The sequence below is a fragment of the Aquarana catesbeiana genome, linkage group LG03 (genome assembly GCF_042186555.1).
Source record: "Aquarana catesbeiana isolate 2022-GZ linkage group LG03, ASM4218655v1, whole genome shotgun sequence".
NCBI lineage: Eukaryota > Metazoa > Chordata > Amphibia > Anura > Ranidae > Aquarana > Aquarana catesbeiana.
Window position 1 is genome coordinate 584,681,697 of NC_133326.1, and position 25,546 is coordinate 584,707,242.

Below are 25,546 nucleotides of genomic sequence, written 5' to 3' on the forward strand. Positions count from 1 at the left end.
TATGGAATTGTGCCTGTCAGTTAAAAATATCTTTTTAGGCAGAATAAAATGCAAATGGGTAAAAAAAAAAAAAAAAAAGATTATGAATAGAGAAAGATTTTTTGCCCCTTGTTACGATTGCACTGACCACAAGATGCATTTCCTGAAGCAGTGTTAGGACGTTTTAAAACCTCTCTTGAACGATTTAACTTGACAGATAGTAACCAACGTTTTGGCGTGTTTACATTTAGCATGAGCCTGGCATGCTATTACACTGCCCGACCACCGAGGCACGCTGGCCCGGGCTATTGGGCTTGGCTTAGGCTGAGGAAGGCTCTGTCAGCAGGGAGGGGCAGGGGCAAGAGCTCCACTGACACTTTGAGCCTGCCCTGCCCCACTCCATGCCAAGAGGGGCAAGGCAGGGCAAACCAAGTGGGAGCGCCTCCCCCGGACCGCTGGGAGTCCCGCCCCCGGCCGCTGAGAGCGGGAGGTGAGCCAGTCAGGACAGGTAGGAGTTTCTGCCCATATACACTGCCTCACTGTTATGTTAAACCCTCACTTACATTGTTGTTTACCCCCCTGTATAGCTGGGCATTGCTAAAAAGGTAAAATTTTAAAAGTGGCTACTTGATCATCTCATGTAGTATGTTGCATCTGTAGCCATTGGTTATCTCCTGTAATCCATCCGCAGTCTCTGGTTATCTCCTGTAATATATCCGTAGTCATTGGTTATCTCCTGTAATTTATCCGCAGTCACTCATTATCTCCTGTAATCCATCCGAAGTCTGATTTTCTCTGCATTTGGTTTGTGGTTGCAGCAACTGTGACATAAATGGGCAAGTTTAACAGGGATGCCGCCTGTGAAACTTGACATGTCGGGTTGCGGCACCGTGAAGCCAAGCACTGATGTCACAGCAATGTGTAGTCAATGATGCAGCTGCTATATTTATGTAGAGGTAGGTGTTAAAGGGGTGGTTCTGTTTAATCATCCCTGTTCACATTGACTGACTGCGGCTTTGAAATCGCGCAACTTCTTTAGAAATCGCACAATTAAAATTTCAGGTGTGGTTTGGAAGACATCAGTGCGGCTTCATGTACATTTTAGATGTCTATGCAAGTCGCACCTGAAATCACCAAAAGTAGTGCAGGAACTACTTTTTCAGATCGGTGCGGCATTTGAACATGGCCATTGCCGGAAACAGGGTGCGACTTGTCATGCAATTGGACAGGTCAACAAGTTTCTCCAATGTGAATGGGGGCTTAGGCCATTCTTATATGCAATCTGGTCATGCCAACTATTCTCCTGGCATGCTTAACAGAAGTTTGTGACACTGCTATAATCTCTAGCAACCAATCAGTGAGCGGTAATGATAAGCAGTAATCTATAGCTACCAGTGAGCAGTAATGATGTGTAGTAACCTCTAGCAACCACTCAGCAAGCAGAAATGAGGAGCTGTAACCGCTAGCAACTAATCAGTGAGCCGTAACATGTGCTGTAACCTCTGGCAACCAAACCGCAAGCAGAAATGATTTGCTGTAATCTTTGGCAAATAATCAGTGAGCCATAATATGTGCTGTAAACTCTGACAACCAATCACAAATCGCTGCCAGATCGGCCGCAGTAAAATCATTTTGAAAATGTTTGCCCAGGGTCCATTTAATTTTATAGAGTGTCCTGGCTCTCACTGCTCCACCTCCCCACCTCAGTGCCTCCAGGCTCCTTTATATGAGATGATGTCTTTTTGACTTGTCCAGCCACAGCCACCAGGACAGGAGGCAGCACTGAGCAGAGTGGGAGTGGCCGGCGCCTACCCGCCCACCAATCCTCTATTTCTATTGGTTCCACCTCCTTGCAGTGCCCGTTATCACCTTTGACTGCCGCTTGGGTGAGGAGCTGGACCCTCAAGGGTGCTGTTAGCCACCAGCCTGTCACATGGATGTGGATGATGTTCTGAAGTGCTGCTGCTGTCCATTGACCCACCCAGTCCATCCTGGGTTACTAGGTGTGTCCCTCTTTCCTTTGGGTCTTCCTTAAGCCTCGTACACATGATCGGATTTTCGCCAGGGAATTGTGTGATGACAGACTATTTGCTTAAAATCCGCCCTTTAATACGCTCCTTCAGACAATTGTTGTCCAACTTTCAGCCACAAAAGTACAAACACGCATGCTCGGAATCAATGCTCACCAAACATAACATTAGCAAAAAGGTGCCCAAAGGGTGGCACACAAGAGCTGAAATTCCATGTAGTACATCACTACGTTCGTGTTTGTTGGCTGACAATTGTGTGCCATTAGTATGCAAGACAAAATCCAGGCACACGCCCTTCGGACAAAAGTTTGACGCTTTGTCTGCCGAAAATCCGATCGTGTGTACGAGGCTTTAGTCAGGCTAGCTTAGAACTGCAGTGCTGCAGAATTTATTCCCGTCATTCTACTAGGTATCTGAGATTGTGGCAACTGTTGGCAAAGTTGGTGATTGAGGCGCTGGACTGAGTCTTCCATAACCGTTGTTGTGTTAGCCTGTTAGGCACATGTAGAGATTTGGTATCGTGGGCAGAATATTGCTGTGATTCTGCCCGCCGCTGTGCCCGATTCCAAATCACACTGCAATGCTGGCAAAATGCAGCCCATGTGTTTCAATCATTTTTTCCTGGCACCACAATGTGGTGTCTTTTTGCTGTGATTGTTGAGCGATTTATCGCACAACAAGCATCCAAAACCACACCGTGTTTTGGTGCCACTAAAACTGAATGGAACAAACACATGTGCTGCATTTTGCTAACATTGCAGTGTGATTTGGAATCATAGCAATTCTGCCCACTATCCCAAATTGCTACATGTGAACAGTCAGGGCCTAATAGGCTAACACAACAGCAATTATAAAAGATTCAGCCTCAGCATATTTATAGGTACAAGGAAGCCCAGGTTTTGTTTAACCATGTCCCTTAAGACCCTCATCATGTTTGGCCATACCCACTTTTTTGCAGCGGTGCACTAAGCGAGCCGCAAATCACTGACTCCCTGTCATGCCCCTCATTCTCAAGCTGGGAGGTACATTCTGTATGTACGGACTTTGCACAGTACCACTTGTTTTGTCTAGTATGCTACGTTAAAAAAAAAAAAAAAAAAAATACGGTTCAATGCTCAAGAGGATCAAGGATGTGATTGCTTACTATGAGCAACACATACAGTAGGTTTTCCTTTTTGCAGTCTTTATGAATTTGACACAATTTGTATTATTTAAAGAGACTTTTACTTATGGCCCTGTCTTTAGGGCAGCTAACTATGCAATGTGTTCAAAGAATTATGGAGCAGAGGTGAAATCCAAAGAACCAACATCAAAACAGTTCAAATTACCTTTCAGTAAATGCTTTCTGTTTCTAGTGCAAAGAACGGTCAGAAATTTCACTTCATCTGTCCCCCATTTTTTCTCACCAGCTTCATATAGGTCCTGAAACGTGGATGAAAAGAATTAGTCTACAAAAACCCTACCTTTATGCTATATATGTAGCATTTCTACTTAGAAATACATCATCACAGAAGAGTCAGAAATGCCAATACTAGGAATTTCAGAATCCCAGCACTACTAAAACATTCTCACTATGCGGCATGGCAGACAAACATTACAATTACTGCTTATCAATATGCTAACACATCACACTTGGGGGTATCTACACATGGCTGTTTTATGTTGGGTTTTGATCTGTTTTTAAGGCTGAACACCAGGCCTTACACAGGCAACTTTGTATTTATTAATTCATCATTTAACATGGTCTAAAACCTGGACTTGGCCTTCAACTGCAGCAAAGAAAAATGAGATCTTCTGCCCTGCCTTATGGGACTGTACAGTGTGACAGAGCAGTGTCAATCTCAAAACTAAAACAGAAATACAAATCCTTTGGCAGGAAAACATGTGCAATTCATCTGTATATTTATCTGATTGTAAGAAAACTGCAGCACAGTACAATCTGTATTGGGTTTTGGTATTTCCACAACAGAACAATGTGGCCATTGTGTGTGCTCTAATGCACTGTAGTAGCATCACTTACATACAGTAAGCAGCACTGAATTTTAGCAGTACAGGCGACTTTCCATCTTTAGCCAGAGTTGAGGAGAAAAGAGAAGAGAAGAAGAGAGAAGAGGAGATAAAAAAAAAAGAGGAGAGAGAAAAGAGAATAAGTCCTTTCCTGATTGGCTAAAGAAGAAACTGTCCAACTCGCCACTGCAGTCAATCACAGGAAGCCTTGCACATATTGATAAAAATACAATGCTTCTCCTGAATGGTGAAGAAGCACTACTAAGCCCAACGCTCTTCAATTCCAGTAGCCAATGGTACCAATTTAGCCATTGGATGGAACATTCCCTGATCAACCACCAAATGTAAAACAAAAGGGGCCAGGAATGCTGGCTGACATTGCCCAATATGGCAAGGGCCATAATTGGTCAGTGACTGTCAGGAACCATATGGAGACAGAAAATGCAGAAAAAAAAAAAAAAAAAAAAAAATCACACCATTTTAATAAAGTGGTAAAAATAGTACAAATAGTAAACGCAGTCAAAACATAGCCAGGGTTTGGTGGCCAGAATGGGTAGTCAAAACAAGCCAGGAAAATCAGAAAGCCAGAAATTAGTGTAGTCAGAGGCAGCAGACAGGATCAGGAACCAGAAGGGGTGTGAGTCAGGCAAGTCTTCAACAGGAACACAGCAGAGAGTCTCTAAATAGGTTGCCTAGGGCGAAGGCGCTGAATGACTTAGCCAGGCAGTTTAAACAGCCAGAAGGGCTAGCTGTGGGCTGGAATGAAGAGCAGGAAATGAACACCAGGTGAACCACTGTGGAACGATGAGTGCTGCCAATTAACCGACAGCTGAGCAACCTGAGCACTGAGAAGGGAGAGCTAAACCCAGCCCCAACAGTGACAGCTGAATGGGGCCAGGGAAGCATCCTTGGTTGCTATGATGCTGCTGGCTGCACAGTCTGCAGCGTCTTAGCAACCAATGATGCTGTGGGACATAAAGGCTAAACATATACTGAGGATGGAATGACCAGTGAGGACTTTCTGGCCTCAGTAACACCCCTCACCATACCTTCATGCGATTAAATTATGTACCCATTTCCAACAGTTGAAACCACAGAGCAAAATAAAGGACGCACTGGTCTAGTGCATTATCCTTAAAATATGACTTTATTTAACCCCTCGGCACTGGCCGTACGCAAATATGCAGCTTCTCTGCGCCTGATCCTTATTGCCGAGCTGCAGCATATTGGAGTGAATTGCTGTGTATACACCTGTGCTGAGAGTGCGTGCGCTGCTCACTCCCAGCACAGCTACTGCCACCTAACCGAAAGCTCCATTGATCACTTGTTGCGATCTGATGTTTTCGGACCATGTGACCGCCAATCATGGTTGTAAGTATTATACTGACAAAATGACAACTGCATCAACGCTCATCATAAAGAAACCGCACCACTGAGTCCATGATACATAACATGTGACAGGAAAATTGGATGTCCAACAGGCCAACGCGTTTCAAGGACTTGCCTCTTCCTCAGAGCCAACAGGACTGTCTCCTGCACCCCACTTAAATAATAAAGTGACACGGCTATTATTGAATAGGGGTGTCAGGGACACTGCCTGTGGGTGGGGTTTGACACCCCTCATATTTTATCCATCTCCACATGATAAACAAAAAGACCATATACATTATATCATAAAACCACCACAAGTGATGATCTCATGTCAAATAAAACATATATAAAAAGTAACCCAAGATCCACATGCACCGGTCTTGCACACATTGCCAGGGATGGTCTTGACATTAAACATATATGTGTGGATGTTTGCTATATGTTAGCATCAAATGTGGTAATCTTTTGGGGGTCAGCGATATATTTTCTCACCTTACAGTGTTCCTATCCTCACTTATAGTGAGCCACTGGCGATAGTTATTTTAAATTTAATTATTTTACTTTAATTTACTGTTTTGTTCCTGGTGCCAGTGCTGGAATGCACTCCAGCGTCGCCCATCCAGAAGTGCGGCCGCGCTCTGTGTTCCAGCCTATAAAAAAAAATCTCCGGCCTTCTGACATTTCCAACAGGTACATGAATTTGTCACAGGCCCAAATATTTGTCTATGACACTCTTCATGAATTCCAGTGTGTGTGCAGTGTGTTGCAGTAAAGCCCACTTGGTGCACTGAAATAAAATTTTGTCATCTTATTTAGGTCCTTTAAGGACCGATTCACACCTATGCATTTTTAGTGCTTTAAGCACTAAAAAATGCATAATTATGAATCGGGCCTAAAAATGCAGTGCAGCCGGTTTGAAAATGCCTGCCAACATGCGATACTACATGCGTTTTTAATTGCTTGTGCTGAGAACAAACTCTTAATATCAGAGCTTTAATAACGGAGCAAGGCAGCATGAGTTTGCAGCGTGGTAAAATTATCTTAGAAAGGTGTCAGAATAATATTATAGGAAATAGGGTTAAATAGAGTTTTACTGCCAGAAAAACAATGTTCTAAAAACGAGAACAGTCGGATATAAATGTACCATCGTCATTTTCCAAACAACCATTTCCCAAGTCTCTAAGACATACAGTTTACCATTAAGGCAAAACAGAAAACAAATCTTACAAACAGTTTTATTTCCGGCTGACAGAAAAATATACGGCTTTTGAAAGGAGACGGAATTAATAACCAGCTCAGGATTTCACCTGAGGTGTTAAAAGAGACAAAGTACAAAGCGTTGGATTAAACTGAAATGGAGAGCGTTTCTTCACCGAAGGAGCTTAAAAAACACCAGCTGAATCTTTTGCGCTTGGGAAAACTCGGCAGGTGTCTGTATCGGGAATGTCACCGGGTGAAAAATCACAGAGGAAAAACAATGAACAGAAACACAGCGAGCAAACGCAGGAAGGTGTCAAAAAATAGAGGGGCTTTTTGTTGGAAAACAAAAGGCTGAATCCCGCTGTCTTCTCAAACACTTCAAACGTCTTGCATATTCTGCAGATGGCTCGGAATTATCTGTGCAAATCCTGTCTAAGGTAGACTGCTGCTTGCCTTCATTTCAAAAACTGTACTTCAGAAACTAGGATCAATGCTATACAAAATGGGGTTTTAAAGGGCAAGCTTGCATTAGGTGCACTAATCTAAATGACTATTAGAAAGTGCAACTCTTTCTTTCCCCCACACCTTTTTGACCAAGATGAAATTCTAAAACACATCATATTGTCTGATTTCCCAAGACTACAAGTTCAAAAAGGTCTGAAAGACAACCTGGCAATTAAGGATGTACCAAGGCTCTAGGAAATCTCCATGGGCACACCAGCCATATACCTGCTCCATAATCCATATGATTCACAAATGAATTTGAAAAGATAGTTAAGGGTCTACTGTATTCTAAAAAAAATAGAAAGAGATATAGATATATATATATCTAACACACAGTTGGAATACAGAATTGTATTTTGTGCAATAATTATTGTACATCAGTATTTAGTACAGATATATTCTTTAACCAGTAGATGGCAGGGTTTCTAAAAGTTTATTGCTACATCTATGGTATGCCCTATGACTCAGTGGTCCCCAGCCTTTTTGGCACCAGGGACCAGTTTCACAGAAGCCAATTTTGCCAGGGACCGGGGGTGGGGGTTGGAGGAGTGCAGAAGTTGTTGGAGGGCCTAGTCACAGAGTCTGACCTCCCCCCATTTACAGTTAAGTCCCCCTTTTATCAGTATCCTCAGTTCCCCTTCACATCACAGCCCCCCTATACATTACAGTGCCCCTTTACATTAATGTAACGGGGACTGCTTGTAGTGATCCGAGTCACGGCACCAAAGATAATTAATCCGTTATTATAATGCGAGTAATTTCCCACAGCAATCGGTTCTTCCAGAGAGATGCATTTATTGAAACGTCAGACAGAACAAAGTTCATAAGATACTTGCAACAGGTGACAAAATCCAACAGAGTACATATAAAATAGGTGACAGGCTATTTGTGCAACATTCAGACATCTTCAGAGAACCCAGTTCCTTTTGTCACACCTTTAGCCAAAAAGGGCTTCCTTCTTATACACCTTTCCTCCCCCCATGGGTGACAAGGGCTGAGCAATTCGTTTGGCCATTTCTATTAGGCCTTTGATCTGCTTCTGTCTTTCAGAGTGACAGATAATGACCCCTAGCTGTAAATAGCTGCAGTCATAAAACTACCACCTAGGTGGACCATTTCCCATGGATACCCCCTTTAAATCTAATTAAATACTTATATGGTCCTTTACCATCCTTAAGTATGTAAACAATGTACCCTTTGATTAACAGGCCATTCCTCACATACCTAGGTAGACTTACATAAGATCAACATATCAAAGGGTCATCAGCTGTCCTTTTGATATGTTAATATTGAGTTGGCTTGGAGAACTCAACCATTATCAACTGAATTCTGGCCTGGTCAATATTGTGCTGTGTGTGTACATCTACAGTATATATTATAATATCCTACATAAATCGGCCAACATTGCTCTGTAAAGGGGGCACTGTAATGTAAAGGGGTCAATGCACTATAAAGGGGCACTGTAATGATTACAGTGTCCCTTTACAGTGCAGTCTCCTTTATATTACAGTTCCCCTAGCAACTACAGCGCCCCTACAGTCTGCCCCCACCCTTCCTCTCCAACATGACACTTCCCCAGTCCAATGTCTGTCTCCCCTGCACAAAACTCATACCTTTAGCAGGGCAGAGGCTGTTATCAGTCTGTGCATCCTCTCTCAGGTCCCCTGACCACCCGATGATGAAATCAAAGCTCTCCATTCGATTTGCAACTCCTCCCAGCCATTCCCTGCTGATTGGATGACATCGCCGGCTGGGTGGGCAGAGGAGCTGGGAGAGGACAAACAGGCATGGCTGCACAGCAAGTTGTGAGCAGCGACTGTGGTTTGCAATAGCCCTGTGCGGACCACGTCGCCGCTCATCTCCCGCTGTGCGGCCCAGTCATCAAGGGGCCTGGAGGTTGGGGACCCCTGCTCTTGTCATGTCTTTTCAGTAATAAAGTGCCTGTTTCCTGTCTGCATATACACGATTTCTAACAGGTTATGGGCCCAGACACCCACCCAGGCATAGCCCAGACACACGCCCAGAGAAAAGCTGAGACCCCAGTCATAGCCAGCTACAGCAAAAGTGCAAGATATAACAGAAAGAAGTCTGCAACAGAAATAAAAGAAAATGGCAAGCAACACTGCTGCAATAAAGCTTTTATTGACAAACCAGAACTGCTGGCTTTGGAAATTAAAAATGAAAATGCTGCTAATAAGAGAAGGTATGTGGAAATGTATAAAATAAATAAAATCAGGCCAGAACACCCTTCAGATGAGTGGATAAAGACCAGAAAGCTCAGCACAATCCCTCTTAGCATAGAAGATGATCAAATCATGCAAGAAACAGATTTATAGAACGAAGATCTGAAATGGGACCAATATAAGGGGTAGTTGTTGAGTGGGGGTGTTGGAATGCAGAATTGTATTTTGTGCAACAACAACCGTACATTAGTATTTAGTGTATGCATGCAATTAAAACCTCTGTTTTTAAATGCAAATGGATGACTAGCTGGTAGGAAACCTGTATTGTACAATGATCAGAAGCTTATCTGTGCATTATGAGTCTCATACAAAGCTTTAGAAAAAAAAAAAAAAAAAAAAAAAATTACCTTTGCATCCTGTTTGGCAAGTTCATCATTCACATTTTCACTTTGGTCTCTTCCCCCCTGCAAGGTAAGAAAACAATTTTAATATATATATTTTCCCTTTGTCTTATTAGCCTAATCTAAAGCTGGCCATACACTGATCGGAATTCGGCCAGTTCAGCATGGACCAGCCAAATTTTGATGAGCTTGATCATTTGACCAGTTTACCTTTAAAAAGCAAACCATGCATAGAGGTGAAGAATCCATAAAAACAAAATGGGATTTCTAAGGGTTATATATATATATATATATATATATATATATATATATATATATATATATATATATATATATATATATATATATATATATATATATATATATATATATATATATATATATATATATATATATATATATATATATACACATATACACACATACACACATACACTTTAACTGCCTATATCTTTGGATCATTTTTGGTTCACATTTGTTCACCCCCCTTGAATTTTGCCCAGTTTTTATCCTTTATTTGCATTGCCCATGGGTGTAAATTTACATCAGACTATGTGAATAAAAAGCCTTTATGTTGTAAACTTAGTGAATTTATAAGTAGGATTTTGTTTGCTGAATGCAAAGATGGTTTGGGCTATGCTTCATGCCTATTAAAAAAAAAAAATGTATAAAAACACTGCTTTGATCGTAGAGCCTATATGATGTAGAACCTTCCTAGCCAAAGGGAAACTTACAGCAGCCATAGATACCAGCACCCTCTGGAACATGAAAGAGGTGTCTGAGCAAATATCGTCCTCTAGAGACTTGCCATATTCTGCAATAAGAGAGTAAAAAAGTATAAGAACTTACAAAGCATATGAAACAATGAATAAAAAATAAATCAATCAAGGAAAAGCTTTGTCTGTTAGTTGTCTAAAAAAAATACACAACAAATACAGAAAGAATGGGGCTCAGTGTGAAATGGAGGCTTAGCGTTTTGACTTCTTGCCAGTGCTGGATTCCTGGTATACTTAATGGTGTCTGACTAACTACACTGTATAGTGCTGCTAAATATGTTAATAGTAGGAAAAATAAAATAGGTTTCCATCTATTTTGTGCACGCAGTTGTATGCATAGTGCATTCAGTCTTATTGTTTCAAAATTCCCCCTGTACTCAGTAGCTGCTACACCTAAGGCAGCCCATATATTAGTCATTATTTTTCTTCATTCAACCAGAGGGTTGAAAAAAAAAAAAAAAACAAACAAAACAAGAAAAAAAAAAAAAAAAGACCCAATTCCCATCCACATATTTCGATGATGATGATGGATGAATCCTTCCCACCGAGGAATTGTATGCCGACAGTGGGGAGACTTCCCTGGCACCGGAACTGATCAGTGCCGCTGACAATAGCCAGCAGCACTGATTGAGAAAATCCCGACAGGGTGGTTGTACAGAAGTCGATCTGTGAAAGACTTCTGTACAACCAGCCCGCCCATACATTGATTGAAATTCGGCCAGTCCCTGCTGATCCAGGTATGGCTGGCTTAATGCCCAACTGTGAATGCTTGCTTCACCATGTTTCAACAAGCATTTAACTTCAGCAGTATATGGTTAAATATTGGCAATCCGAGTATGTTAATTGTAGCTTTAAGAGGCTCTTACAGGACAGCATTTATTAAAAGAGAATTGAACATCTATTTATTCTTTCCTACTAGGAGGTAGGGCTTCAGAAAAAAACAGCTGACACAAAGCAAAAACTTTACTCCACCCCCACCCTCATTAGTTATGCGGAGTTCTCTTTAAAAAAACAAAATAAAAAAAAAAATAAAAAAATAAAAAAAAAAAACACCCCTCACCTTTCCAGCACATTCAACATTGTCCTGCAGTGATTAGCATGTGTCCCACACCACCTTTTTGTTCTCCCCAGTGTATTTCTCCAGGTTCAGGCAGCCAGGCCCCCAGTAGCACAATCAAGCTCTGCTCTCTGGCCGCTGTGTGTATTGTTTTCTGCAGCCTCCTGGGATATGTGACCAGAGATATCCAGGGAGGCTGTGGGAGCAACACATGTCATTCTCGCCTAGGCAAGAACAGCAGTGAGCCACTGTTTAAAAAAAATAAATAAATAAAATAAAGGGAAACCCATGAAATAGCTCCCTAAGAAGAATACAAGAATCCTTGTGATTATGCCACTATGTGGTGAAACGCATTAACAAGAGTTTATTTGGGTGGACTCAGTATGGCTGTGACCTATTTTTATCATGAGATTTAGAATACTGAGTTTCCCCAAGTTCACCTAAAAAAAAGGGAGCGCCAGATGCTGGCGTTGGAAGGCATTTCTTTTTTTCCCCTCAATGTTTTATTTTATTGAAGTTTAAATGAGCTTTTTTTATTCAGGGGCGGATAGGTTATCAAAAAAGTAGAACTTGCCTTTTTAGGCAATGTGTGCTTTAAATGTTTTTTTAATACAAGTTATGTTTTTACTTTGCTTGGTGTTCCATATTTTTCTTGAATTAGATAGGGATTTTAAAAAAAATAGCCACTAGAGGGAGATCTAGGCAATTTAGCAAAATTAGTATCCCTCATGTAAAGATGAACTCCAGGCAAACCGCTTTAGACACAGATAAAATACATACATGAGTGCAGTTTTACCTGGAAAAAAAACAAAAACAAAATTAAAAAATTAAAGTTACGTACCGGTAACGTCTTTTCCTGTAGTCTTTCAGGACAGCCACAATAGAGAGATAGTCTCCTCCCCTTCCTCTGGAAACACTGCGCCAGCCCATAAAATCTCTCCTCCCCTGCCAGACCTCAGTTCTTTCAAGAGTACCTCCGGCCAGCTGGGGAGACACAAGAACACATTAATAACATACCAATCAATATCATTACCATATTGCGTTCTGGTCTTTAATAAGACCCCCCCAAACTTAGGGTGGGTAACTAGGGCTGTCCTGAAAGACTACAGGAAAAGACGTTACCGGTACGTAACTTTAATTTTCCCTTTCCGTCATTTCAGGACAGCCACAATAGAGAGGATAATCGAGCACTTACCAATTAGGGTGGGACTACAGCTTGCAGAACTTTTCGCCCAAAAGCCTGCTCACCTGCCGCCACCAGGTCCACTCTGTAATGTCTAACGAAAGTGGAGTAGCTGGACCATGTCGCTGCCTTGCATATTTGCTCTGGCGTTGCTCCAGCCTTCTCTGCCTGGGAAGTTGCCACTGCTCTGATGGAGTGTGCCTTTATGCCTCTAGGGACCTCCTTCCCTGCTAAAGAATATGCCTGCCCAATAGCTAATCTAAGCCACCTGGCAATCGTGCGTCGGGACGCTCTGAGACCCTTTCTGGCCCCAGAAAATAAAATAAATAGAGAATCAGACTTCCTTATTGTTTTAGTCATCTCTAGGTATTGTAGGATACACCTCCTTACATCTAAAAAATGAAATTTTAGTTCCCTTTCACCTGAAGGATTGGGACAAAACGAGGGTAGGACTACTTCCTGGCTTCTATGAAAGCCTGACGCCACCTTAGGCAAAAAAGCTGGATCAGTCTTAAGGACTATCCTGTCTGGCAAAATAACACAAAAAGGAGGTCTAATTGATAACGCCTCAATTTCGCTGACCCTCCTGGCAGTTGTCACTGCAACTAAAAATACTGTTTTTAGGGTAAGTTCCCTTAACAGGCACTTGCCCAATGGCTCAAAGGGACTTCCCGTAAGGCTCTGTAAAACCAGAGATAGGTCCCACCCGGGAAAGGGAGGACCCCTGGTAGGTCTCTGTCTTGACAGTGCCTTAAAGAATCTGACCACCCATGGATTGGTAGCCAGAGACTTCTCCAGATAAGCACTGAGTGCTGAAACCTGACTTTTAAGGGTACCTACAGCTAAACCCTTGTCCGCTCCACATTGCAGAAATTCCAACACAGCTACGGGACTCTGCACCGAGAAGGAGTTTTCTATGCACCATTTGTTGAAAAGGAGCCAGACCTTTTTGTAAATCTTACGGGTCTCCTTTTTCCTACTGTTGAGGAGGGTAGAGATCAAGCTCTCTGAAAACCCCTTGGATCTTAATATACCCTCCTCAGTAGCCAGGCCGCTAATTTCCACTGCTGCACCTGTGGGCAGAGGACTGGACCCTGCGACAGAAGATCCTTTCGAGGTGGAAGGAAAAGGGGAGGTTCTGCTGCTAACTGACTGAGGATAGAAAACCATGCCCTTTTCGGCCAATGTGGAGCTACCAGAATAAGAGAGGTGCTCTCTAATTGAAACTTCCTCAGAACCGCCGGTAATAGTACCGGAGGAGGGAAGGCATAACATGTCCTGAAATGCCAATTCTGAGATAATGCGTCCACTCCCAGTGCTCCTTCCCCTGCGTTTAGGGAGAAAAAACAGGGGGTTTTCGCGTTGTCTTTTGAAGCGAAAAGATCCACTTCCGGGGGTCCCCATTTCTCGGATATGAGATTGAAAACCTCCCGGTTGAGGGCCCAATCTCCTTCCTTTAGACTCCTCCGGCTGAGAAAATCTGCGATTATATTCCTCTCCCCTCTCAGAAAAACCGCTGAGAGTGAGAGAGTGTTGGACTCGGCCCAGCTTAAAATGTCTTCTGCTAGGGCCAGCAGACTTCCGCTCCTGGTGCCTCCCTGCTTGTTTATATAGGCCACGGTGGATGAGTTGTCCGACCGTACCTGTACATGGTGGCCCAGGAGTTCCTTTTTGAAGAATCTGAGGGCTAGGCCTACTGCCCTCAGCTCTTTCCAGTTGGAAGACCTCTGCAGCTCGTCGCCCTTCCATGTGCCCTGCGCTAGAAGGGATCCCAGATGTGCCCCCCAGCCCTTGCCACTTGCATCCGTGGTTAGGATCTGTGGGACTGGGATGAGCCACAGACGTCCCTGTGACAAGTTCACTTCCTTCCTCCACCACCAAAGAGATCTCTTTATTTGATGGGGAACCTGTACTAAGGTGTCTAGATCTCTCTGACTGTGGTCCCATACTCTTAGTACAAATGATTGTAGGGGGCGAAAATGTAATCCTGCCCACTGCACTGCTGGAAGAGTAGAAGTTAGAAGGCCTAATGTTGACATTATGGACCTCTTGGACACCAGATGGTTGCACTGGAGGGAGAGGACTGCTCTGTCCAGTTTTAGAATTTTTTCCCTTGGAAGAAAAACTCTCGAGAGCGTAGTGTCCAGCAGGTACCCCAGGTACACAATGCGCTGTGAGGGAATGAGACTGGACTTTTCTAAGTTCAGCAGCCACCCCAAACCTGTTAGAACCCTCTTGGTTAGATCGAGGTCTCTGATCAACTGTTCTGGGGATACTGCAAAAAGAAGCAGGTCGTCCAGATAGGCTATAACTGATACCCCCTGGAGTCGCAGGAAGGCCAACGCCTCTGCCAGTACCTTTGTGAATATGCGGGGCGAGGAGGATAGCCCGAAGGGCAGTGCTTGAAACTGCAGATGCAGTATTGTGCCCTGCAGGTCTACTGCTAAACGGAGGAACCTCTGGGAGGTTTCTGCGATAGGGACGTGTAAATATGCGTCTCTGAGATCCAGAGACACCATATAACAGTTGTGTGGTAGCAGGGCCCTGACCGTAAAGATTGACTCCATGCGGAACCTTTTGTAGCAGATTGACCTGTTTAAGGGTTTTAAATTCAGAATCAGTCTGAATTTTCCCGAGGGCTTTTTCACCACAAATATGTGGGAATAGAACCCCTCTCCTTCCTGCCCCCTTGGTACTCTGTGAACTACGTTCTGAATCTCCAGTTCCTTCAGGGCGTCCACCAAAGCTTCGGCCCTTGCTGTGCAGCTGGGAAGCTTCGTAACAAGGAACCTTTGTGGGGGTGGACTTGAGAATTCCAAGAGATACCCCCTTCTTATGACCCCCAGGATGAATCGGTTGGGTGAGAGGGTCTCCCACTGTGGAAGGAAGGCCCCCAGTCTTCCTCCCACTGTCCCTAGAGAGTCATTGATCTTTACGGGCCTTCTCAGGAGGGCGAAAAATCGCCCCTCCTCTGCCCTTGCCTCTTTGGCCCCAAGTTTTCTTCCCTTGCTTGGGAGATTCCTTGCCTTTTTCCGGACGAAACCCCTTTCTCGTCTGAGCTGGGGCTTTCCTCTTAGGCGGAAAGGACTTCTTTTTGTCCGCTGTACGGTCTAAGACCGTCTCTAAACCAGGGCCAAAGAGTAGATCACCTGTCAGGGGTATCCCGCACAATTTAACCTTGGAGGCGGTGTCCCCCGGCCAAGTTTTCAGCCAGAGCGCTCTTCTGGCCGAATTCGCCAGCGCCGCTGATCTGGCCGACATACGGACTGACTCTGCTGAGGCGTCTGCAATGTATGCGATTCCTCGCAGAATCGTGGGGAACGAGGCTAGGATAGTCTCCTTGGCTGTGCCAGCTTCAATGTGCTCCTGAATCTGGAAAAGCCAGTGCTCTAAATTGCGGGCTACGACCGTAACAGCCATTTCTGGCTTTAAGTTACCCACAGTTGAGTCCCATGTCTTTTTTAGAAGTGAGTCTATCCTTTTGTCCATGACATCCGACAAAGCCCCCATATCCTCGAATGCCAGGTCTGTGTGCCTAGAGACCTGAGAGAAGGCGGCATCCAACTTGGGATTTTTATTCCAAATGGACGCTGGATCCTCTGAAAATGGAAACCTTCTTTTAAGGGAGCTAGAAAAAAAGGGTTTCCTCTCAGGATCCTGCCACTCCTTCTTAATCGTTTCCACCAGAACTTCATGTACTGGAAAAACTTTTCTTTTTTGATCTCCCAAGCCCTTGTACATAAGGTCGTGGAGAGATAGGGGTTTTTTATCCTCGTGTATCCCGAGGGTTGTATATATTGCCCCCAAGAGATCTTCCACCTCATCCAGGGACAATTTATACCTGGAGATTTTCCTGGACTCCCCGTCCTGGTCCTCCCCTTCTGATTCCTCATGGGAATCAGACGTGCCACTGTCCGGTTGCCTCTGCTCCACCCCGGAAGGGCCTGACATCTCCTCTGCCATAACTAAATTGGTAGATCTGGCAGGTGCAGAGCCCTGAGCATGAGGCGGGGTTGTGTCCTGCTGAATGGGTTTAGAGGGAAGCTTGAACGTCTCAAACAAGGTTTTAAAAGATGAAAAGGTGGATGACAGCTCTTTCACAGAAGCTGCCAACCCAGACTGCTGTTCAGATTCCCTTTCCTTAACCAGGGAGTCTATGCACTCTTTACACAAAACCTTAGTCCATGCTTCCCCTAAACTGTCTCTACAAGAGGCACACTTCCTTTTAGAGACATGAGTGGACTTTGTTTTTTCTGTAGATTTCTGAAAATACATACAAAAAAACACATATTACTTTCAGCAAGTTTAAGTGGAAACAACCCTGGGGGTGTACCAGAACCACCTTAAGGGAACTGCGCTCACCCCCCCACCCCCTGACCACCCAGGGGGACTGCCCTCCCTCTAAGTAAGGAACCATACATGAGGGAGAGCAAACCTTAGATAGAGAGGACCCCTCCCCAGGGAACTCTTACCTTTGGAAGGCTGGAGACAGCGTCCGTATGAGCTGCAGCATCTGCCTCAGACATGACTGCAGGTGGTTGCCTGTGTAGAGTCTCACACTGTGTACATGTGAACCGACTCACTCCAGCCTGAGCCCGGCCCCCTATCAGCCCCGCGACCCGGAACCGGAAGTCGCGGGTCAAAGGGAAAGCGTCCGCCCCCCCGCCGGAAATGACGTCACCCGTCGTCCGGCCCGCTGGTTCCAAACTTTTGCGGCCTGTATAGATACAGGGGAGAGCGGACTGTCTCCATGCTGCGGCCCTGTGGACGCGATAGGGGTCCCCCACGACCTGATGCCGCGCTCGGCAAGGAAGGGGTGGCTTCAGCTGCGGTAAGTACCGCCACTCTTCATCCTGGAAGCCCCTGCTTCCCTAGGGATGATTTTTTAAAAAAGAGGCCACAGTCTCCCTGACTGCACCCGGCCTGGTTCCTCTGCACAGTGTCTCCCCACCGGAGGAAACACTAATAACTGAGGTCTGGCAGGGGAGGAGAGATTTTATGGGCTGGCGCAGTGTTTCCAGAGGAAGGGGAGGAGACTATCTCTCTATTGTGGCTGTCCTGAAATGACGGAAAGGGAAAAAAAGCTGTATTTATCTATACTCATTCCTGAAATTTACACAGCTTTTCCACACATCACAATCTGGTCTTGCAGAAGGAGGAGACCTGATCTTTCTCTGCTGCAGATACGTTCCACTGACATGCCGCTTCCTACCCCTACACTGTGGCTGGGCAGTAAAAGAGTAAGCAGCACAGTGATCAGCTTATTCCTAGGTCACTCTGATCTCTTTTCCTTTCAGCATGCTCCTTGCACTGCAGTATATCCTATTGGCTCACTCTGCTGCTTCTCCCTCCCCATGTCTGAGATCTGCTGCACAGGAACCGGATACCAGCTCAAAATTCAGGTACTACACTGCTTGCATTAAAAAATACATATGACTACATATAAGGCTCCGTGCAGACTAGCATTTCTTTTTTTAAGCTAAAAAAAAAAAAAAAGCTGGAAATAGCTTTTTGTAGTAGCGTTTTAAGAGCATTTACATTTCATTAGAGTTTTTGCAGTAAAAGGGAAAAAAAACAAAAAAACAAAAACAAAAACAACTTAGGAGTGTTTCTGCTGGAAAAATGCTCCAAGAGACTCTACAAAAACATTTTTTTTCTGCTCCTAGAAGCCGAAGCTCAAAAAATGCTAATAGCCAAAATAATAAATAGGATAACACGATTTAGCTTCTAGGAGCAGAAAAAAAAAAAAATGCCAATAACGCCTAAAAAAAAAAAAAAATAACACAAACACACAACTGGATGAAAAAGGCTAATGGCGTTTATAGCGCTTTAGTAGCATCAGCGTTTTATTAGCTTTTTTACAGTACATGAAGGAAAAAAACGCTAGAAAAAAAAGCTGTTGTGTGTTTTATTAGCATTTGTTTCTGCTGGGCAGACACTCCCAAAAACTCTGTTCTTAAAAGCTGAAGCTTGAAAAATGGTTCCAGTATAAAACAGTATGCATGGACACATTTGAGAATGCTATTCACTTCTAGGAGCAGAAAAAAAAATGCTCAGAATAGCTTCTAGGAGCCAAAAAAACAAAACACAAAAAAAAAAACAAAAAAAAAAAAAAAAAAAAAAAAAAAAACACACACACACACACACACACACACACACACACACACACGATTACACAATTGCATTAAAAATTGTGCTTTTAATATCTGCCCAGAGTTCAGCTTTACCAGCTTTTGAAAGAAGATGCCAGTCAAAGAGGGAATGCATGGTTTTCAATGAATCAGGTAGACTTACATTGTGAGAAGGAGCAGTAAAGCCCAATCACTATATAGCATTGCAAAACAAAAAAAAAATAAAACAGGGATTTTAATAAAAAATTTAAACCTCCCCCACATAAAAAAGTCAGTTTATCACAGCTGTGTAAATTAGTAATTGGCATAAGTACTGGAATCTGTCTTTAGATCAGACATTTTATCACTTTCACTGAAGCACTCGGACTGGGAGGGGCACTGCTAGGGACTAATCAGGCTCTGCTATGTGCACATGTGCAAACAGTGACAAAACGAATGACCTTTCAGTGGGCTGCTGCTAATTTATTGTCCAGTGGGCAAGCATGGAGGTGACACCACAGAGAAAGTGGTGTCATCCTACAGGCTATGTTGTCTGGCAGAGGTTGTACAATGTTATAAATGTGCATGAACAGAATCACAAAGCCTCAAATTCATACAGCAGTTTGCCTGTGGTTCATCTTTAACACCTATCGATAAGCTTATCTACATCGAGCTGATCTCTTTTACTGTTATCTAAAAACTATTACCAGTAAGTATGTACATTTCCTATTAGAGAGTGTTTATGCAATCTTGGTAATAATTTATGTACATAGGGCCAATACTGGGACAAAGTGAAGATGCTACATGATTACATACTGTATATATCATAGTATATAAACTACTACTAGTGGACTAAGAAAAATATGGGCCAGTTAAAAGTAGAGTTCTATCAAATATACATCTAGCAGCTTGGAAAAAAAACCACAAAAAACAAACAACAACTAAAACCCAAAAAATAAATCCTAGTGTTTAAGTAACAGAACCGCTGGTTACTGTGCATCATATGTACAGAAAATCCTATGGCTATATAATCCAGAACATACTCAATTTATAAGCTGCATTGATGTCACGAATGTCCTTTGTTGAACGAGAAGCCAAGATTTCAATCAGACATCCTTCATCAGTCCCTGCACCCTGCAAATATAAGAAAGCAAAAGCGGTCAGTTTAGCTTCTAGCTTGGAAAAAGATAAAAACATTTCAGATTGATCTGTCTGAGTAAACTTGTCATGAGAAGAAAGAAGAACTGCCATTGCGGACCCCCAACTGAAAATGCTGGTCATCTGGCTGTGATAAATATGGAAGTCGGATAAGTCAGAGACTTGCCTGAGGTCCTATTCTGTATACTTGCCTGATGACTGAGTCAAAGTATTGAAGCCAAGGGGTCCGCAGGGATATCATTTTTTAGGAGATTGATGCAATACAAGTCTGGCACACATACTGTACAAAACTATTAGGGATTTCTTTACAGGTTAGCATAAAGGTGAGACTCTTATATGGAATAATTTTATATTTTTGTTATACGAGACCCAAAACCTTGTTTTGGCTTTTTAGACAGAGAAGGGCCTGGTACCAAATCCACATATTAAAAACTATACTAAACCCAAAATTATATTTCCAGGTACTACTCGGGGATAAATACATAAAATCATAGGATTCTTGATTTTTATTTCAATTACAATTTCACATTTTACAAATAGAGTATTGTGGACAGTGTTGCAATGAAGACAACAGAGTAAGTTGACCAACTAGGATTATCCACAGCAGCGTAGGATATAGGTCCGTGGTAAAAATCTAGAGTGTGCTCTATAACTAACCACCCCAAAGAAACTTCCTCTTGGTGTCAGAGGTAAGATAAATCACATAAAGGCGTCTCCCTCCAATGCATTTCGCAGACTTGACCCACTTTTAACAGTTTTGCTGTGCTGTATGTGTTTATATCACAACCAGAACTCCTTTAAAAAACACTCCCCGGGCAGACCAAGCAAAACGCACTGGGTGGACAATTGGAGATTCCCCAAAGAACAAGTATATGCTCTCAATAACTAGAGAGCTGTACTCCAGTAGGACTTCAATCCTTGAGCCTCCATATGCATACATCCCTGTTCTGTGCTGTTAATTTTATGTGCCTAGGTTTATAAAATGTAATGCGGTTAGTAACCCATAAATTCATCCACTAGTCACTGACTTCCAAGAGCAGGACTGTTCGCTTTTGCAGCTGCCCCGGCGGCTGTCTGAAGGGTGCCCCATATTACAAAGTGGCAAATAAAAATAAATCCTCTGTATCAGCCTGCAACTTTGTACGGTTTTGCTTTAAATTTTATTACATTAGTATTAATAAAAAAAAAAAATCAAAATGATTTTAGTATGCATTTATCCCTGGATGTTTACCCATAAAGTCTGAATATGTTTGGGCTTTACACAGGGGCAGACCTACCAGTTGCGCAGCTGCACAAGGGCTCTGTGCTGTCAAATAGACCTAGGAAATGTGAGGCGCAGAAGCCGATCTTCATGCTTCCTTAACCGTGCTCCTGGTTTGTAATATCCACGTGCTGTCAGGCAGTGACTAACACCATTTGGAATGATAGCAAAGAGTGCGCTTTCTATCTATCTGACCCCAGTTGCATATTACGAACCAAGAAGGGGTTCAATATGGTATAGCAAAGCTTACTTTTCACCTGTATTTATCTACAGTACCTTTCTCTACCTTCAGTAAAGAAGTATGTATTTGGCCAGTAGTTTGGCCCCAAATATTGGTTCTGCACTGGGGCCATTAGGCAACTGCTTGCCACTGCATTTTCAAATTTTTTTTTTTTTAAACAAACTTTCGCGATCCATAAAATCCAGTTTAAAGCAGGATCACCTTAATCTGACACTGCATCTTTTGACTACTAGAGGGGACTTGCAAAGGAAAAAAAAAAAAAAAAAAACTAAAAAGAATTAGTCTCCAGTCTTTGCTGTTTTTTACATGATGTCACTGTCTGGCATCATTATGTTTTTTTTTTTTACAAAACTATTTATGAATGCATAATCCAAAAAAAAAAAAAACAAACAAAAAAAAAAAACCACACAACACTACAGACTTTACCAGTAGTCCTTAGTATTTTTTTTTTTTGAATTATGATGATAGGATGTGGTAGCAGCTTCTCCATATGGGTTATTTATGAATGTATTCTGATCTGCACTAAAATAGATTTGGATTGGACAGGTTTGATTGGTTGCCGTTTCACAATTTTCAATAAACCATTAAGCTTTCAAGGCCCTATTCACACCTTAGCGTTTTGTAGCTTGAAGTCTGATGCCACAAAACGCTGGAGGGGAAAAAAAAAAAAAAATCAATCAATCATTCTCTATGGAGATCGTTCACATCTCCACTCCAAAATGCCTGAGGCTCAAACAAGTTCTGGAGCTTCTTTTTAGGCAGATTACAGGTGTTTTTCTTCTTTTTACATTGGTGACCACTTGACCTGTACAAAATCGTGGCAAAAATGCGTCAGTCGCGTCAAAAACCCATAAAAATCATAAAACTAAAAACGTGTGACTTTCTGCTGCCTGAAAACGAAACGCTCAGGTTTGAATGCAGCCTAATAGAAAATAGATAATTAAGCAATGAACAGTAAATAGTAAAGAAATAATATACTGTGTACATATAAACAAAAAAGTGAAACCATAATAATATTGTGAAAATGAACAACAACATCCTGAATAGTCCATGCTCAAAAAAAGTCTGTTAAAAAACATCACAACAAATAAGTTGTCCAAAATGAATAGCGTGAGACCTCTGAGTCTCCTAAGAATGTGCTCCCACATTATAGTTTGACCCCCATTATAAAATGTGAAACCAGCATGATCAGGTGGATATCACGCTGACGAAACATGTTGGGAGGAGGTACAGGAGAGTATAAGACAGACATGGGGGGCTGCTTGCTTTTGATCCATCCCTGACTGGCTCTCTCATGTGGGTCTCACTTGCAGCAGTGCGATGTCTTTACATTATCTTTGTTTGCATTACAGTACATATGAGTGCATTTTAATGCTTTTATGGCTTAATAAAAATATGATCACAGTGAGCACTAGAAGTGTTTTTACTTTTGGTGTCCAAAGCTGCAGAGAAGTTGTGTTCATGGTCAGTTGGATGCTGGATGTTATATGGAAACTTTGGGAAAATATCACCTGTGCCTTTGGAAGTGCTTAAGAGGGAATTCCTTGAAGCCATCTGATAATGCTGGTTTGACCTTTGTAATGGAGGTCAAGCTATAAAGGTGAGAGCACATTAGGAGACTCAGGAGGTGTCACACTATTGATTTTGGATTCACAAGTGTTTCACTCATTTGCTGTGCTTTTTTTTTTTTTTTTTTTTTTTAGCTCGGGCTGAGCAGGTACTATTCAAAATATTACTCATTTTCACAATATCATTTGTTTTACAATTACTTCACCATTTACTGTTTTGTTGCACCATTGTTTTATAGCGCAGCACTCCCCCCCCCCCCCCTTTACTGTATTCTATTAAATCATTATTTACACCACTGCAGTGCATGCAGCTAAATGCAGATTTTCTTTGATTCAAACAATTAGCTTTAGCTAATTTAGGAGAAAACCTGTTTTCATAATTGTCATATGAGGGGTTTAGATCTCAGATCCACCAATCCCCAACAAATTATTCACTGGATTTATAACGAATGTTATTTTCTAAAATAAGTCCCATTCTGAAATATTGACCAACATCTGGACTCCAGAATATATGTAACATTCACTGTATCTATAAAGCTGCAAATTTCACATCTGAACCAGCCAATTTCAGGAATGTTGAAGGATTCCTTACAAAGACCCTAAGCTCACCTTCAACCAAAGATTCCCCTGATTTGTTCATTTTCTTTCAGCCTCTGCTGATTATCTTAATGAATTCTGCAAATGTTATTATAAATATTCCCCATGCCACATCCGTTTATTACACCATTTACCCTGACTGCTATACCCGCTCTTCCATGTACTCACATTTATTGAGATAAGTGCTATTAAGTGGTTTCTCATCACTATTAAAATCAACAGACAAGACTTTGATTTCCTTGAGTTAATTAGAATGAACTGCACATCGCTAGGAATGGCTATATATACACTTTAATTATGCCTACAGCTTAATACATATTTAATAAATCGTGTAATTATTTTCTTTTGGAAAAAAGTTTTTACAGAACATGAATTACATTAATGGTTATCACAGACAAGGTGTAGTTGTTACATTAAACCACTGACACACAAAATAGACCTAATGTAAAATTCTATTTTCATTCACGTGCCATTTCAATTAAACTAAAAACAAAAATCGGGTCCCTCTTATTAAAACTAAATATGCTTACAAAAATATATTATTCATGCAGTAAAGATCTATTGCAAACAAGATCTGAAACAAAATGCGAGTCAGCTGCTGATAACATTGAGGGGAAAAGGTTATCCCATACCCAATGTACTTCTGGGTAGTTACATAGTTACATAGTAGGTGAGGTTGAAAAAAGACACAAGTCCATCAAGTCCAACCTATGTGTGTGATTATGTGTCAGTATTACATTGTATATCCCTGTATGTTGTGGTCATTCAGGTGCTTATCTAATAGTTTCTTGAAGCTATCAATGCTCCCCGCTGAGACCACCGCCTGTGGAAGGGAATTCCACATCCTTGCCGCTCTTACAGTAAAGAACCCTCTACGTAGTTTAAGGTTAAACCTCTTTTCTTCTAATTTTAATGAGTGGCCACGAGTCTTGTTAAACTCTCTTCTGCGAAAAAGTTTTAACCCTATTGTGGGGTCACCAGTCCGGTATTTGTAAATTGAAATCATATCCCCTCTCAAGCGTCTCTTCTCCAGAGAGAATAAGTTCAGTGCTTGCAACCTTTCCTCATAACCAAGATCCTCCAGACCCTTTATTAGCTTTGTTGCCCTTCTTTGTACTCGCTCCATTTCCAGTACATCCTTCCTGAGGACTGGTGCCCAGAACTGGACCGCATACTCTAGGTGCGGCCGGACCAGAGTCTTGTAGAGCGGGAGAATTATCGAGTTGATCCCCCTTTTAATGCATGCCAATATTCTGTTTGCTTTGTTAGCAGCAGCTTGGCATTGCATGCCATTGCTGAGCCTATCATCTACTAGGACCCCCAGGTCCTTTTCCTAGATTCCCCCAGAGGTTGTCCCCCCAGTGTATAGATTGCATTCATATTTTTGCTACCCAAATGCATTATTTTACATTTTTCTACATTGAACCTCATTTGCCATGTAGTCGCCCACCCCATTAATTTGTTCAGGTCTTTTTGCAAGGTTTCCACGTCCTGCGGAGAAGTTATTGCCCTGCTTAGCTTAGTATCGTCTGCAAATACAGAGATTGAACTGTTTATCCCATCCTTTAAATCGTTTATGAACAAATTAAATAGGATTGGTCCCAGCACAGAACCCAACTACCCACCCCTGACCATTCCGAGTACTCCCCATTTATCACCACCCTCTGAACTCGCCCTTGTAGCCAGTTTTCAATCCATGTACTCACCCTATGGTCCATGCCAATGGACCTTATCTTGTACAGTAAACATTTATGGGGAACTGTGTCAAATGCTTTTGCAAAATCCAGATACACCACGTCTACGGGCCTTCCTTTATCTAGATGGCAACTCACCTCCTCATAGAAGGTTAATAGATTGGTTTGGCAAGAACGATTCTTCATGAATCCATGCCGATTACTGCTAATGATACCGTTCTTATTA

General features: G+C 42.4%; 1 protein-coding gene across 2 annotated transcripts in view; it reads right to left on the minus strand.

The window, feature by feature from the left end:
* ANXA4 (annexin A4) overlaps window positions 1-25,546 on the minus strand; it is a 117,873-nt gene that overhangs the window by 9,813 nt on the left and 82,514 nt on the right. For both annotated transcript variants that reach the window (XM_073622008.1, XM_073622009.1), the window contains exons 6-9: window positions 19,845-19,935; window positions 10,410-10,489; window positions 9,682-9,738; window positions 3,338-3,431 (exon numbers count right to left, since the gene is read on the minus strand). In XM_073622008.1, coding sequence (XP_073478109.1) covers window positions 3,338-3,431; window positions 9,682-9,738; window positions 10,410-10,489; window positions 19,845-19,935 — 322 coding nt within the window. The remainder of the gene's footprint in view (window positions 1-3,337; window positions 3,432-9,681; window positions 9,739-10,409; window positions 10,490-19,844; window positions 19,936-25,546) is intronic.